General features: G+C 45.2%; 2 protein-coding genes across 2 annotated transcripts; one reads left to right on the top strand and one right to left on the bottom strand.

The window, feature by feature from the left end:
- Positions 1 to 422: 422 nt before the first annotated feature.
- On the bottom strand, positions 423 to 10,857 carry AMER2 (APC membrane recruitment protein 2). The gene is made up of 2 exons (XM_017831602.1): positions 9,955 to 10,857; positions 423 to 9,780 (listed from the first exon to the last, which is right to left on the bottom strand). The coding sequence occupies exons 1-2, from the start codon at positions 10,790 to 10,792 to the stop codon at positions 8,903 to 8,905; spliced, it is 1,716 nt and encodes a 571-aa protein (XP_017687091.1). The 5' UTR covers positions 10,793 to 10,857; the 3' UTR covers positions 423 to 8,902.
- LOC108505502 (translation initiation factor IF-2-like) lies at positions 10,791 to 12,274 on the top strand. The gene is made up of 3 exons (XM_017831572.1): positions 10,791 to 10,887; positions 10,970 to 11,408; positions 12,062 to 12,274. The coding sequence occupies exons 1-3, from the start codon at positions 10,791 to 10,793 to the stop codon at positions 12,111 to 12,113; spliced, it is 588 nt and encodes a 195-aa protein (XP_017687061.1). The 3' UTR covers positions 12,114 to 12,274.
- The last annotated feature ends 381 nt before the right edge of the window (positions 12,275 to 12,655 follow it).

Genomic DNA, 12,655 nt, shown 5'->3' with positions numbered 1-12,655 from the left:
AAGAGAACCAGCTTCCCTGCTGGCTTCCCAACTGGGAGAAGCAGGAAACAAAACCGATTTAAAAAACAGAACGAAGCTCAGTCCATTTCATTGTCTAAGTTGTTTAAAGGGAAAGAAAAACCAAAACCAAACAAAAACTACATGCTGATGAAATGGAAGACCAGAAGACCAAAGCTCTCATTTCTGAAAGCCCCCCTTTAAGTAACAAATTTAGTCTAGTTATTCTATGATGTTATTAGTAGAATTGCTAAAGGCATGTCTATATAAAAATCAAAGTGCACGTGAGCCCAAATATTCTCTTTTATGGTATTTTGGTGACATAATTTCCTAATGTCTTGCTTTCAAAAGCCTAGATTTTCCAGTGCACTGAATAGATTGGCTCCATCTCTAGCTCAAACATCAAAAAGTAACCTTCACATTCATCAGTGAAAAGTGACAACTGGTTTTATTAACTGTATTCATTATAACACATGACAGTGGGAATATTTTTCACTGTTAAGATTTTTGAATGGAAGAAAAGTGCAGTTAGTCTGAGTTCCTTACATTCATTAGAAGCAAGACTATTGAAACCATCAACATTTACAATGACACATAAGCAAACACCAGAATCAGTGCCAATAAATACACAGAGTACCAAAATAAATATTTACAGAATTAAAAATATAATAAACACTGATTAGTATATCCTTGTGAACTGCCAGGGAAGAAAGACATCTATTGCTATCAGTTAAGTTGTAAATACATTAAGAATACAGTGATTCGAGGAGACACATACTCATCAAAGTTTGTAGAAGTGGAAAGGAGCAGAGTGTGTCTAACAGTCTCTGTTATAAAAACACCCCCCCCCGGAATGTTGTGAGCTTTCACTAAGAAAAAGTTGGTGCACGCAGACTAGCCAGATTATTACCAAACCTTTTAGATAAGAGGAGAGGAGAGTTCTGGCTTTACTCACTCATTACCTTGAATAGGTCATATGCTACCTTATTGGGGGTGGCTGACACAAAATAGGAGGGAAAATTGTAATTAACAGTGATCTGTCAGCTATAACACGTCTTATAGAAACAGGCTAAGTGACTTCTATCAGGACACATACATCCCTTTCAGCACGTAGGAAACACCAAGAGCATTGGTTTGTCTCATGCAGTGTGGAGCAGTCCCTGCTACCATTTCCTCATGCATACTATGATGTTTAAGCAGAACTGGGCTGTCATTAAAGACTGAAGTCATAAAACACTGGATTTATCAAATCTGTATTTTCCACCAACCACATTCATACCTCATCCCCCATTTCAACAGGACCACAAGGTTCAACACTAGAACTTTTCTGAGGCAGATTCTACTAACAGAGCAAGGAAAATTCAGATGGGATCAAATTACGGAATTTTCACTCAACCTTAATAACAACTGACACCGCTAACAGATCCACTGATTTCAGAGAGAATACTGGTGGAATAAGACATTGTCTAACTGTTACAATTTCACCCATGGCAGAGGATTTACTTTAATTAAAAAAAAAAAAAAAAGGAACAACTTTAGTCTTGCTCTCTCTTTCGAAAAGCAGGATAATGTTGCTTTTATCAAGCCACGTGCCTAGTACTTGATAGTGCTGCTGCACTGTGTGTGCCACACTCCCTCCCCACTTGTCCTTGGGCTGCAAGGGTGCAGCCAGAGCTCCCCACCCTGCCTAGGGCTTGGGTCTTCACATCTTCCTGGAAAAATGAGGATGGAAGAGCAGTGAGATGCCATGAATCAGTGCTGGGCTACAGAGGATTTGTGGACATTTCTGTGCTGAAACTGTCTGTAGAAACTAAAACACTGGGCACTGCTCAGGTGTTGATGAAAGCAGTCATACTGTAGTCCACTGGCAGGAGCACTGGCTTCAGCACAAGCAGAATCACACCAGCTCCTAACCCAGTGTAACACAGCAATCCAAGCACCAATGCAAGAAAAAAAGGACACAGATTTTACAGGCATATGTATAAATCTCTTTTTCCACAAGGACAAGAAGTTCAGCCCTTGCTTTCATTCCATCTCACAGACACTCTATCAACCCTCCCACTCCAGCACAGTACCACCACCCTGGCTTTTCCTGTTGTTGTCCAGCTGGGCTGACACCTCCACATGGTGACAGCATGCACCTCTCTGCTGGGACCACATGGCAGGGTCAGACAGCAAATGCTCCCAGTAACTGGAGGTGCCTTGCTCCCCCAGTCCACAGGGTGCAGGTGAGTTAGGACACACCTTCCTGTCTGCTGCCATTAACCAATATTTCAAGAACAGGCTTAATTCAAAGCAGATTTAGCCAATTTTCTTCTATGAGCACATTATGTTCAAAGCTCCCAATGCATCTGCAAAAAGCCCACGGAAACAACCCAATACCGATTTAGCAACTGTTTTGATGCAACATCATCCAAAATAATAAAAGTCTGTTAAAGATCTTGCCATTCAGTCCCTACATACTGGTCCCCCTAACAATATATATATTAAAAATGTGGCTGTGAAATAGTTAAAGGGAGGCTTCATTAGTTACCATATCAAAACCACAATCAATAACAAAATAAGCAGGAGGTTTAGAACTGTGGAAAGGATCTGGTCCTGTTCTTGCCATCAAGAGTTAAATTAAGGAAGCCAGTGATTGTGTTAGCTGTAATTTAAACATGCTGAGCACTGGAATTATGTGCAGGAGTGCAGCTTGTTAAGATTGAAAAACAATGGACAGACATGTTTTGCATTCAGATCAGTGAAAACACTACCACAGTAATATAAAAGACTGCACAAACACCTGAATAATGCTAATATTTGGGGGAAAAAAGGAAGACTTATTTAAGAAACACTTCCTATTTCCTTAAGATAAGAGATTAAGGACCTTTGCCAGTTCTTACTGGAAGCTTTGCCAGTTCTCAGTGGAAGCTCTGCCACAGCAGAACTGGACCTTGGAATGAGATTGTCATGTTGGCAAATGCCCATTTTCTAACTTTGTGGCCATAGCTGGTTTAGCTTTTATTGCAGACCATTGCTTGGAGCTGATGTCAAAGTAGATAAAGCAATCTTCTTCTTTTAGCCATTGCTACAAGAAGCCTTTCAGACTAGCAGTTGAATCTCCTTACCCTATGAGGTACATAACCTTTTCCTCTCTCCACTACAACTTTGGCTCTATTTATTTAAGTATGTACAGAAAGGAAAAAGGAAAGCAGTTCTTATCAAAGATAAAGAAAATCTGGGCACAGACTCCATAACAAACAGCTCCTGGGCTTTCCTACAAGAGTGACATGCTTCCCTGACAGATTTGCTAAATTGTCCACAACAGGAAAGTGGAGGGATGCATTCCATGCTGTGCAAAATATCACTCAACATCCTCACCCATGTGTATGACATCACACAGCAGAGATCTCCATTTTAAATATTTTTGCAGCTTATTCTGAGGGGAATTTAATTTTTTTTCAAGACCAAGAAGTAGAAGCAAAGATCTCCTGAAGAACACACTGACAGCAGCTCCTCTTTTCTAGTGCTGGAAGGCTAGATCAAAAATCTCAGTTTCCCAAGCAACTGCAGTATGGCTGAAAGGGAAAGAGAGATATAGAAGGAAAAAAGAAAAAAAGGGTCCTAGGCAATAGTATTCACTGTTTTGGATGGAGAAGTCTTCTAAGGCAAGAAGAGCTTTAACAACCTGCTTTTGCAGGAATAAAGACCCACACGATGTGGCTCAAGTAGGTATAGCTATTATTCCTTTGCATATGACAAGTTCTTCCATTTCTCTCTACATGAAATGGACGTAGGAAACACCAACTCAGTGCTGACTGTTCCTAGCTGAGATGCTCACAAGGAAGACAAGATGTGAACTAATGAGCTAAAAAAATTCTGTGAGTCAAATTAAAAATAAACTGTCCCCTGAACACAAACAGCAAGACAGATTGAGATACCTCCTGCTCACAGTAAACAGCACGTGGACTCATGACAAGAGAATCCTGTCATCCCATCCCTCCCATCCCTCAGTGGAAGGGAGGGATGTTCAGCAGGAACCAGTCCCAGGCCGCTGAAGACAGCTGACAGTGTATTTTCAGCACTGAATCTCAGAAGAGTCAATTGTTGTGCAGTTCTGCTTGGACACGTGGGGTTATGTCATTTTAATGGGAGCATAAACAAAGGGGTGAAAAAAAAGGAAAAGCCAAAATAAACCACAAAACCAAACCTTGCAGAAGCTGTCAAGTGTAAACTTTGCCAAGACGCATTTCTGCAGTGTCTTTGAGTTGGTGTCAATTTGTTTTTCCATGACAGAAGCCTCAGCCTTTCATATCACTAGCTATGAAAACACATTTTCAGGCCACCTTGCCTAGAGTCCCCCGTTGTGGCTGTTGGATAACCATCTGTCTTGTAAGTGGCTATTGTTACTGTGATCTGTCTCTTTTGTACCATTATCTTGCTCAAAAGCCTTTTCGGAAAGCAGTCCATTAGAGCAGGGAAAGAAAAACCTCGGTGCATGGCCATGCCGCAGAATCAATGGCTCCCTTTGATCTGCAAGCTCAGTCAGTACTAAAAATTTAAGAAACAACAAGGTTTTGCTTTGCTAAGCAAAGCCTGTTAATTTGGCTCATCTGCACTCGTAGCATCTTACTGAAAATGCCATCTGTATCAGATGTTTTAAGACTTTGGTGCAATATTCACTTAGCTTAGATAAATAATTTAGTAAGAGTCATTAAAAAATAATCAGTGAATTAATTTCATAGTGTACATCTATGCATGTAATTTTTAAAATTCAGTCCTCTACTACCCTGAATGACGGTAGTGAGAATATTCACAGTGGATGAAGAAAATGCTGGTGATTGATGGAATAAGACTGAACATAGATTTTTCTTATTTTAGTCATAGAATTTCTTCTGAAATCTATTATATGTAGTTGAGTCCTATTACTGGCAAGAGCAAAATGCATATGCACTACATGGAAAATAAGACCTTTTATGTCTGTTGCAGGCCACACATATAGTACAGAAACTTAGCTCCTATCATGACAAAAGAAGTCCACAAAAACATCATTTCATGCTACCGAAGGGAAATCTTCTGTGCTGATATAAAGGACGGGAATGTATACCACTGAAATCACTGTAGCTAGCTATAAAACACTACGCAATATATAGAAAAACTCTAAGAATATATAAAATTTACCAGTAGGGACCTGAAAGTGCAAAGAGTACACATAACTAAATACTGAGTCCTGATCTATAAAATCTTTTATGAACGGCATACAGCTGTTAATCACAAAGCATCATTCAGACCACCAAATAACAAATAAAACAAATTTTAAAAAGTATTAAGAAAATCAAAACAACGACAGCATTGGGAATGTGATCTTTGGGACTCAGAACACCATTTCTACCTCAATTCCTACCAAAGCCAAGAAAAATATATGCTTGAACAGGGTAACATAAATAAGAATGCAAGCCACAACAGAATGCCTCAGGACTATTGCCTCTTTTTGTCTCAGCCTTTAAATCCAGGAAGCCATTAACTGTTTGTTCTTAGGCATCTCACAGTATTTTACGGGGATCTTTCAGGAATTAAATACAGGTCTAAAGAAAGCCTTTGAACCTCCTTCCCATGATTGTTTTAGGCATTGTGTGGAGTTATATAAATACATTTGTGTGAAAATTGAAAGCCCTAGTAAATATTAGATTTTCTATTACCTTTTGAAATAAAGAACATAGATGGTTTAAAGACAAAAGTGAATTTTATAAATACAAAGTTAATTTGAACATTGAATTTTGTCTTTACTCTCACATAACCATTACCCTGAATCAACGTCAGTATGCCACAATGATTCAAAATACTGACGCTCTACTACCAGCTACTTTCCTGTTTTCCTTTTAAGGATATGATTGTCCTTAAAATATGTACATAGCAAGCAGCCAAACAAACCACCAAGAGATTTGCAAAATGTACTTACACTGGGTATGCAATAGAAAGCTTGAGAGAGCGACTGGGGAGCACCTGGCATCGGCAGGCAGGGCAGCCGCCCTCCCGCCCACGCTCGACTGCCAGCCCAGGGCTCCTCGCTCCAGGGGTTAGCACCGTGGGGGAAGCCACCCACCAGCATGCAGAGGATGGAGGAAAAACATGGCAGAAAACAAAGGAGAGAGAGAAAAATGAAGGGAAGACAAAGCATTTTAATGATGGTTCGTGTTAATGGTTACGTGAGAGGGAGTTAGTCTAGTGTCATATTGGTTTCTCAATACAGACATGCCACAACGCAAACAAAAAACATATATGATGAATAATTTGCCACACACAAGTCCTGTACAGACGACAGCTGGTATCTCCTAGTGGTTTTAAAGATGCACCACTCCTACTACCTGTACTCACTGCTTCCAATTTTTATGGTACTACCCCCACATCCTCCCTCCCTCTCAACTTCCAGTACCCTATAGAATCTTTCAGCACAATTTGTCCTTAGAACAAAATGGGGAACTAGGATTTTTCTGCAGAGTTGTCATGCAAGGAAAGATGTGTCCCTTACAGTCGAGCAAAAACAAAAGAACAGAAAAAGGAATGTTAGATTTAGGGCTGAGGAGCAGGATAATATTCCATGTTCTGTACATACATCCTTTTGAGGGTATTTCAGCTTTAACTTTCTAAAATGCACAAGCAGAGTCAGGCCAAATGCAAATCCCTTTCTCAGGCGAAGGAAACCATCGCCAGCATGTTTGGAGACAGATCCCCTGAGCCTGTGCGTGGGAGCGGGCACGCATGGCTGTGCTCACATGAGCATGGTGCACATACCCTGGGAGGAGGTGCGTGTGACTACACATGCATATGTACAACACGACCGTGTGGGGAGGCATATAGGAAACCACACACATACACATAAGAAAGAAAGCATATAAAATAATCTTCCTTGAAGTGTATTAAGGTTCTTTCTCAAACCATGAAAACAGGGACTGGTCAGGAAAAACTAACACTTTCACTGGCGTGTTGCAACTCGGTATTAAATCCTGCAGCAATTTCAGGACTAGACGCCAATTTTACCTTTGTGACTCTAAGGTCATTTCCCCAGTGAACCATGAACCACACATATACATATATACAATTCTTATTATGGTATATCCTGGCTTTTTATGGTTTGCCTATAACCTTAATATCCTTCAAATGCATATTCTGTATATTTATTTTCCTTTTTTTCTTTTGATTTTAGAGACAATAAAACCAACTGCTATGTAAGATCAGACCCATTAGCTTCAGTGATGTGAATTTAGGATTCTCTGCATAATATAGACATGTATATTTTTAAAATGTATATTATTTTTTAGATACACTGGAGCATATATTTTATATTAAATGTGGTCTGATGATTAAATATGTATATCAAAATATTTTGTAAATACATAACATTTACCTTTAAACTTCAGTGAATTTTGGAGCTTTTTCAGTGTATCATAAAAATATGTCCTCAGGCACATTAAAACCCTATTAAATTTCTTTAAAATGTTGCCAATGCCCATGTACAGTAGCCACTATTTAAAAATGTCCTGGCCATTAATACATTTCTCATAAGATACAAGCTCATCAGACCATTTTATGCACCACTAGCTTACCATATTTTCTTTCTCTCTCTTAAAGTAAAATTATTCTGACATTATTAAGAATGAAAATAAAAAGCAACAAGAACCCAAACTTTCTTTAAATAGTCAAAAACTAATTTTATATATTTTAAAAAATAATACTTAAAAAACACATTTCTTTGCTGGGTTCCTTCTCTGTAAGGTTTAAGCCCAGAGCAACTGTGTCTAAACCCCTGAAAATAGAGGTTTGCAGTGGCAGTGCTGTCAGAACCTCAGCTCTGAGCCATGGAATGTGCCACTAGGATAAAATCAGCACTTCAGACTTACTTATCTGGGGATGCATGAGCCCATACAAACCAGAGTTTTGCTCTAATTTAAGGTACTTACACAAAGTTCTATCATTTTAGAACTGTAAAATTATCTACCTATAAAAACTAACTTTTGCTTAAACTCTAGATAATAAGGACGGGTGACTTTTTTTTTCCATAAAAAATCTGTAGCATTGAGTAAATCTGCTAAAACATGTATATATTTACACATGGCGAAAGTTATTGTATAAATGTGGACAGTGTGTATATATTGGCATTTAGTAAAATGTTTCCCTGAACCTGATTGTATGCATTATCTGACAAGTATTGATGTAAACATCTGAATCTATGTCAGGTGTGTCTGTTACCCATTTACATTAGACCAGATCAAGACCAACCAGAGAGACAGACAAACAAAAATATGTTTTCCTGTTAGACAAGTCCACCTAACTCCTTAGTTAGCTCCTGCACACAAGTCAATCAGGTCTGCTGCTGAGCAGTGCTCTCGTTCCTACAGCAGGTAAAATACCTGTTAGGTTGGTTGTTTTTTGCTTGGCATTTTTTTCCAACATCTCGTAGAGCAAACATCATTTTCAGAGCCAGGCACCCACCCTTCACTCCTCCCCCAGAAATGATTAAAAGATAAGTGTATTGAAGAACCTCTCATGTTGCTCCTTTTTGTAACTTTGTTCCTTTGAAGAACTCATGATACTGCTTTGCATGAGGAAGGATGGTCATTTAGGCTCATAATCCAAGTCCTACATCCAGAAAGGTGTGTAAAAATTAACCTCCCCAGAGTTTAGTGTTGCAGAAAAAAGATACAAATGTAAAAAAAAAGTGCTCAAAAAGAAGTCGACTTTTTATATTCAGCCAAACAGTCCAGTAAGAAGAGATTCAGAAGTGCAGGCCCACGGAGTACAGTGAAGGAAGCCTTTTAGGTGCCTTTCTTCAGGTGACGCAAAACTAATTCATTATCTGTGGTCCCGTATGCAGACTTTCACATATTGACCTCGTTGTCTGTCTTTGTCTCCACCTCTTACTCAACTACTTTTTGGCACTGTCCTGGTACGTGGCAGCTTTCACTGTTGTCCCTGCTACGCCCCTGTTACTGACCCGGCGTACCAGTACTTTAGAGACAGGGATTTTTGTTCTGTGCATCTCGCTCTTGGCCAGGTGATGGTGTGCCACGTGATGGCTGTTACTGGCGTCTGCTCCATGGCTGGGGGGATGCGAGGAGAGGTGTTTAATGCTGATGGGTATCTTGGAGTCCTTCGCTGTGCTTGAGGGTGTTTTCAGTGAGCTCGTGGTTGTTATCGGCGACACGGGCTTGGAGCGTGGCACGCTGGTGACTTCTTCGTTCGTAGGCCCCACTGGTGGGTTCTCATCCGGCTCGGCATAGAGGTCGTAGAGAGCATCCCCACTGTAGCTGTCCCTGGGAATGGTTTCCTTCTGGATGCTTGTGGAACCATCTTCCTCGGGACCAGGGGTGGTGGAATCCCAGTAGCCCTCGTCACTGTTTGGGATGCCTTCGTGTTGCTCCTTCTCTCTCCCCTTCTGCTCCTCTTTGTGGTTGACGTGTATGGCAATCTGGTGGAGGTCACCACGCTTCACCACCACCCTATTCTGGGCCCCTTCGGTACCTCGGTTTTCCTTCAACTCCTCGGGCTTCTTTGTCCCTCCTCCACTTCCTCCTCTTTCTGTCTGAGTCTCGTCTTTCTGTGACAGCATATCCCAGAACTCCTGCAGGCAGGTGTCATCCACCTGGTCCGGGCTGGCCATCTCCTCCCCTCCTCCTTGGTAGGCCACCATGGTGGGGTGCTTCTTGGCGGCACCCAGCTTGCTGGCCACGGGGGTGCTCTTCTCGCAGACGCCACTCCCGCCGCCCACATCCTCCTCGTGGTCCGCAATAATATCTCCGCAGCCTGTAAGAGAGTCAAAGCTTTTCAGTGAAGTCACGTCAGCAAACATCAAACAAATACGATCAATCGACTGCTCTGAGGGTGGATCAACAGAGGAAGGGTCAGGGGCGGCTGCCGTCTCTTGACCGCTATCACAGTGAGGTTCAACAGGGGGGATAGTCGTTATTGGAATTTCACCTGTTATCGCCGCATCCTTCGCAGTCCCAACCTCTACGGCGCCTGGCTCCGGTCGCTCGCGGCTGAGCTCCTCGAGTCGTCGCACGGCGGCGGCGGGGGCCGGCTCCTCCCGGTGCGGGGGGCTGCTGGCCCGGGGCTCCCCGCCGCCTGCTTCGGGCTCCTCAGCCTCGGCGGGCGCCTCGCCGCTGCGCTTCTCCCGCGGCGGCTCCGGTCCCGCGTCTCCCGCGCCGTTCGGGGTCTCAGACAAAGGTTTCGGCGTCTCCTCCTTGATGCACTCCAGGCTGGCGGTCAGGGACCCCGGCATGATAAGGCCGGACGGGATGTCCGAGGTTTCCCCCCTCTCGTCCTTGCCGGTTTTGTCCTTTTTGTGCCACCGCATGCTGCTGAAGATCCCCTTCAGCCCCTTCTTTTGTCTGCCGCCAGCGCGGGGCTCCGCGCCCTCCGCCTGCCTGCCGTTCTTCCTCAGCAGCGAGAAGAAGCTGTGCGACTTGGCCACCGCGCTGCCGGCGGGGCCGGCGGGGCCGCCGAGGCTGGCGGGGCCGCCGAGGCTGCCGGCCGGTCGCTCCTGCGCCTCCCGACCCTGTGGGTCGCCGCCGACCGGTTCCTCCTTCTTGCTGCTCTCCAGCACGGCGTCGGCCAAGCCGTCGTGCGTCCGGCTCCGCACCATCCCCGGCTTGCCGGCGCCCTTCCCCTCCCCGCCTCTGCTGCGCACCCCGAAGATGCTCGGCATGGTGCCCCCGGACTTCCTCCTCCTGAATAGCTTGAAGGCGGTTTTGTTAATCCTCCCCGACGGCTGCTCGGTGGCCGGGGGCTCGGCACAGTCGCAGTGCGAGTCCATGTCTGCCGCTGCCGCCGCCGCCGCGGCTTCCCCTCCGCCGCGGAGCGCGGTGCGATCCCTCACTGACAGCCCCGCCGCCGCCGCCGCCGCCGCCCGCCCGTCTCCATGGCAACAGGGAGGAGGGAGGGAGGGAGGGGGATAAGCCGCTTTCCCTCCGCCGCCGCGGGCCCGGTCCAGACGGCCGCCGCCGCCCGCTCCGAGCCGAGCCGAGCCGAGCCGAGCCGACCTGCGCCGCCGCAGCACCGCCGGCAGCGCCCCCGCCACGCCCGCCCCGCGGGCCTTACATAACGCGGCCCCTGCCCACTGCCTCCCGCTGCCTCTCCCTCGCACGGCCAGGCTCGCGGGTACCCTGGGAAGGTGCCGCGCAGGGCTCAGCTTTTATTTATGAGAGCGTTTTGCATCGCCGCTGTGTCCTCCCGGCACAGTCGCTCCGCGCCCCGGACCGCGGGCGTTGCGTGGCTGAGGCCGTGCGCTTCTGCGGCGCAGCGAAGCACCCGCAGCGCCGAGAGGAAAAGGGGCCGGTGGGGCTGCGGGTGGTGACAGCCTGCAGGTATCAGTGCACCACACGGCAGGAACAGACGGGTGGGAACATGGGACACCCAGACGGAACCTGGACGTAAATACCCCCGGGGCCAGAGGCAAAGGATGCCAAGTTCACCCCCCTCCCTTACTTCCCCATCTCCCACCTCACCAGGCTGACTCCCGCCATCCCTGTGTCCCTGTTTCTCCCCAGTGCCCCGAGGCCGCATGTCCCCACTGCCGACGGCCAGCGGAGAGCAGTGGTACAAGCTGGGGCACAGCCCAGCCCTCACCCCATTCGCCTCCCCTGCCCCCCTGGAGGGGAAGGGCGGTGGCAGCCCCTACGCAAACCTTTTCCCAGACCCTGTATCCACTGCACAGTCATGGCACCCAAATCATGCCCATGGTGAATTGCCAGGGATGATGGCCAGTAGTCCAAGGGCAGCTGGTGTCACCCTGATCACAAAATTTGTTAATCCTCATTAGCTGCAAATCTGTCTCAGGTGCAAACAGAGTCGGAATGGAATGGAATGGAATGGAATGGAATGGAATGGAATGGAGAATAGAATAGAATAGAATAGAATAGAATAGAATAGAATAGAATAGAATAGAGCAAAACAGTTGGAAGTGACCTCTAACAATCATCTAGTCCAACTGTCTGACCACTTCAGGGCTGACCAAAAGTTAAAGCATGTTATTAGGGGCATTGTCCAAGTGCCTCTTCACTGACAGCATCTACCACCTCTCTAGGAAGCCTGTTCACCTGTTTGACCACCCTTTTGATAAAAACTCCTTCCTCTAAAGTCTGAACCTCTCCTGGCAAAGCTTTGAATCATTCCCACGCACCCTGTCACTGGATACCAAGAAGAAGATCTCAACACTTCCTCTCCACTTCCCCTTCTCAGAAAGCTGTGGAGAGCAATGAGGTCACTTCTTAGTCTCCTTTTCTCCAAACTAGACAAACCTGGCCAGTCAGTAAAAGGTTTTGCCATTGACTTCACTGGTTGGAAAAATTAGTTGTGGCTTTTTTTTTTTTAAACATCATCAGACATTCATTACATTCTCCCACGAGAGCAGGTTGAATTATCTGTTGTGAATAATTTATCCAGTGAATTTAGTCCTGTTCATGTATAAAGAGTGCCATTTGCATTCGGAATCACAAGTGTTCAATAAGAGCAATATGAGCACATCATTCAACTTACATGTCTTTCCTGCCTTCTGCAAGAGACAGAGGGAAGGACAGATGAGGCAGAAGCCAAGATATTGGCTGGAAGAGGAGTGAGTTATGTTTTACAGAGTGGAGTTCATAAACATGCCTAGCATCCAGAAGCCATCGGGACAACC

The sequence above is a fragment of the Lepidothrix coronata genome, unplaced genomic scaffold (genome assembly GCF_001604755.1).
Source record: "Lepidothrix coronata isolate B3197 unplaced genomic scaffold, Lepidothrix_coronata-1.0 Scaffold193, whole genome shotgun sequence".
In the NCBI taxonomy this organism is placed as follows: Eukaryota; Metazoa; Chordata; class Aves; order Passeriformes; family Pipridae; genus Lepidothrix; species Lepidothrix coronata.
Note: the sequence above shows the minus strand (reverse complement) of the source record. Positions and strands in the feature narration are given on the sequence as shown.

Excerpts from the sequence above, each read along its gene's own strand:
- LOC108505502 (XM_017831572.1), top strand. The coding sequence starts at position 10,791 with ATGTCTGCCGCTGCCGCCGCCGCCGCGGCTTCCCCTCCGCCGCGGAGC. Across the intron at positions 10,888-10,969 it reads CGCCGCCGCCGCCGCCGCCC|ACGGCCGCCGCCGCCCGCTC; the intron begins GCCCGTCTCCAT and ends GGCCCGGTCCAG. Across the intron at positions 11,409-12,061 it reads CACCCAGACGGAACCTGGAC|GAAGCCTGTTCACCTGTTTG; the intron begins GTAAATACCCCC and ends CCACCTCTCTAG.
- AMER2 (XM_017831602.1), bottom strand. The coding sequence starts at position 10,792 with ATGGACTCGCACTGCGACTGTGCCGAGCCCCCGGCCACCGAGCAGCCG. Across the intron at positions 9,781-9,954 it reads GAAGGATGCGGCGATAACAG|GCTGCGGAGATATTATTGCG; the intron begins GTGAAATTCCAA and ends ACTCTCTTACAG.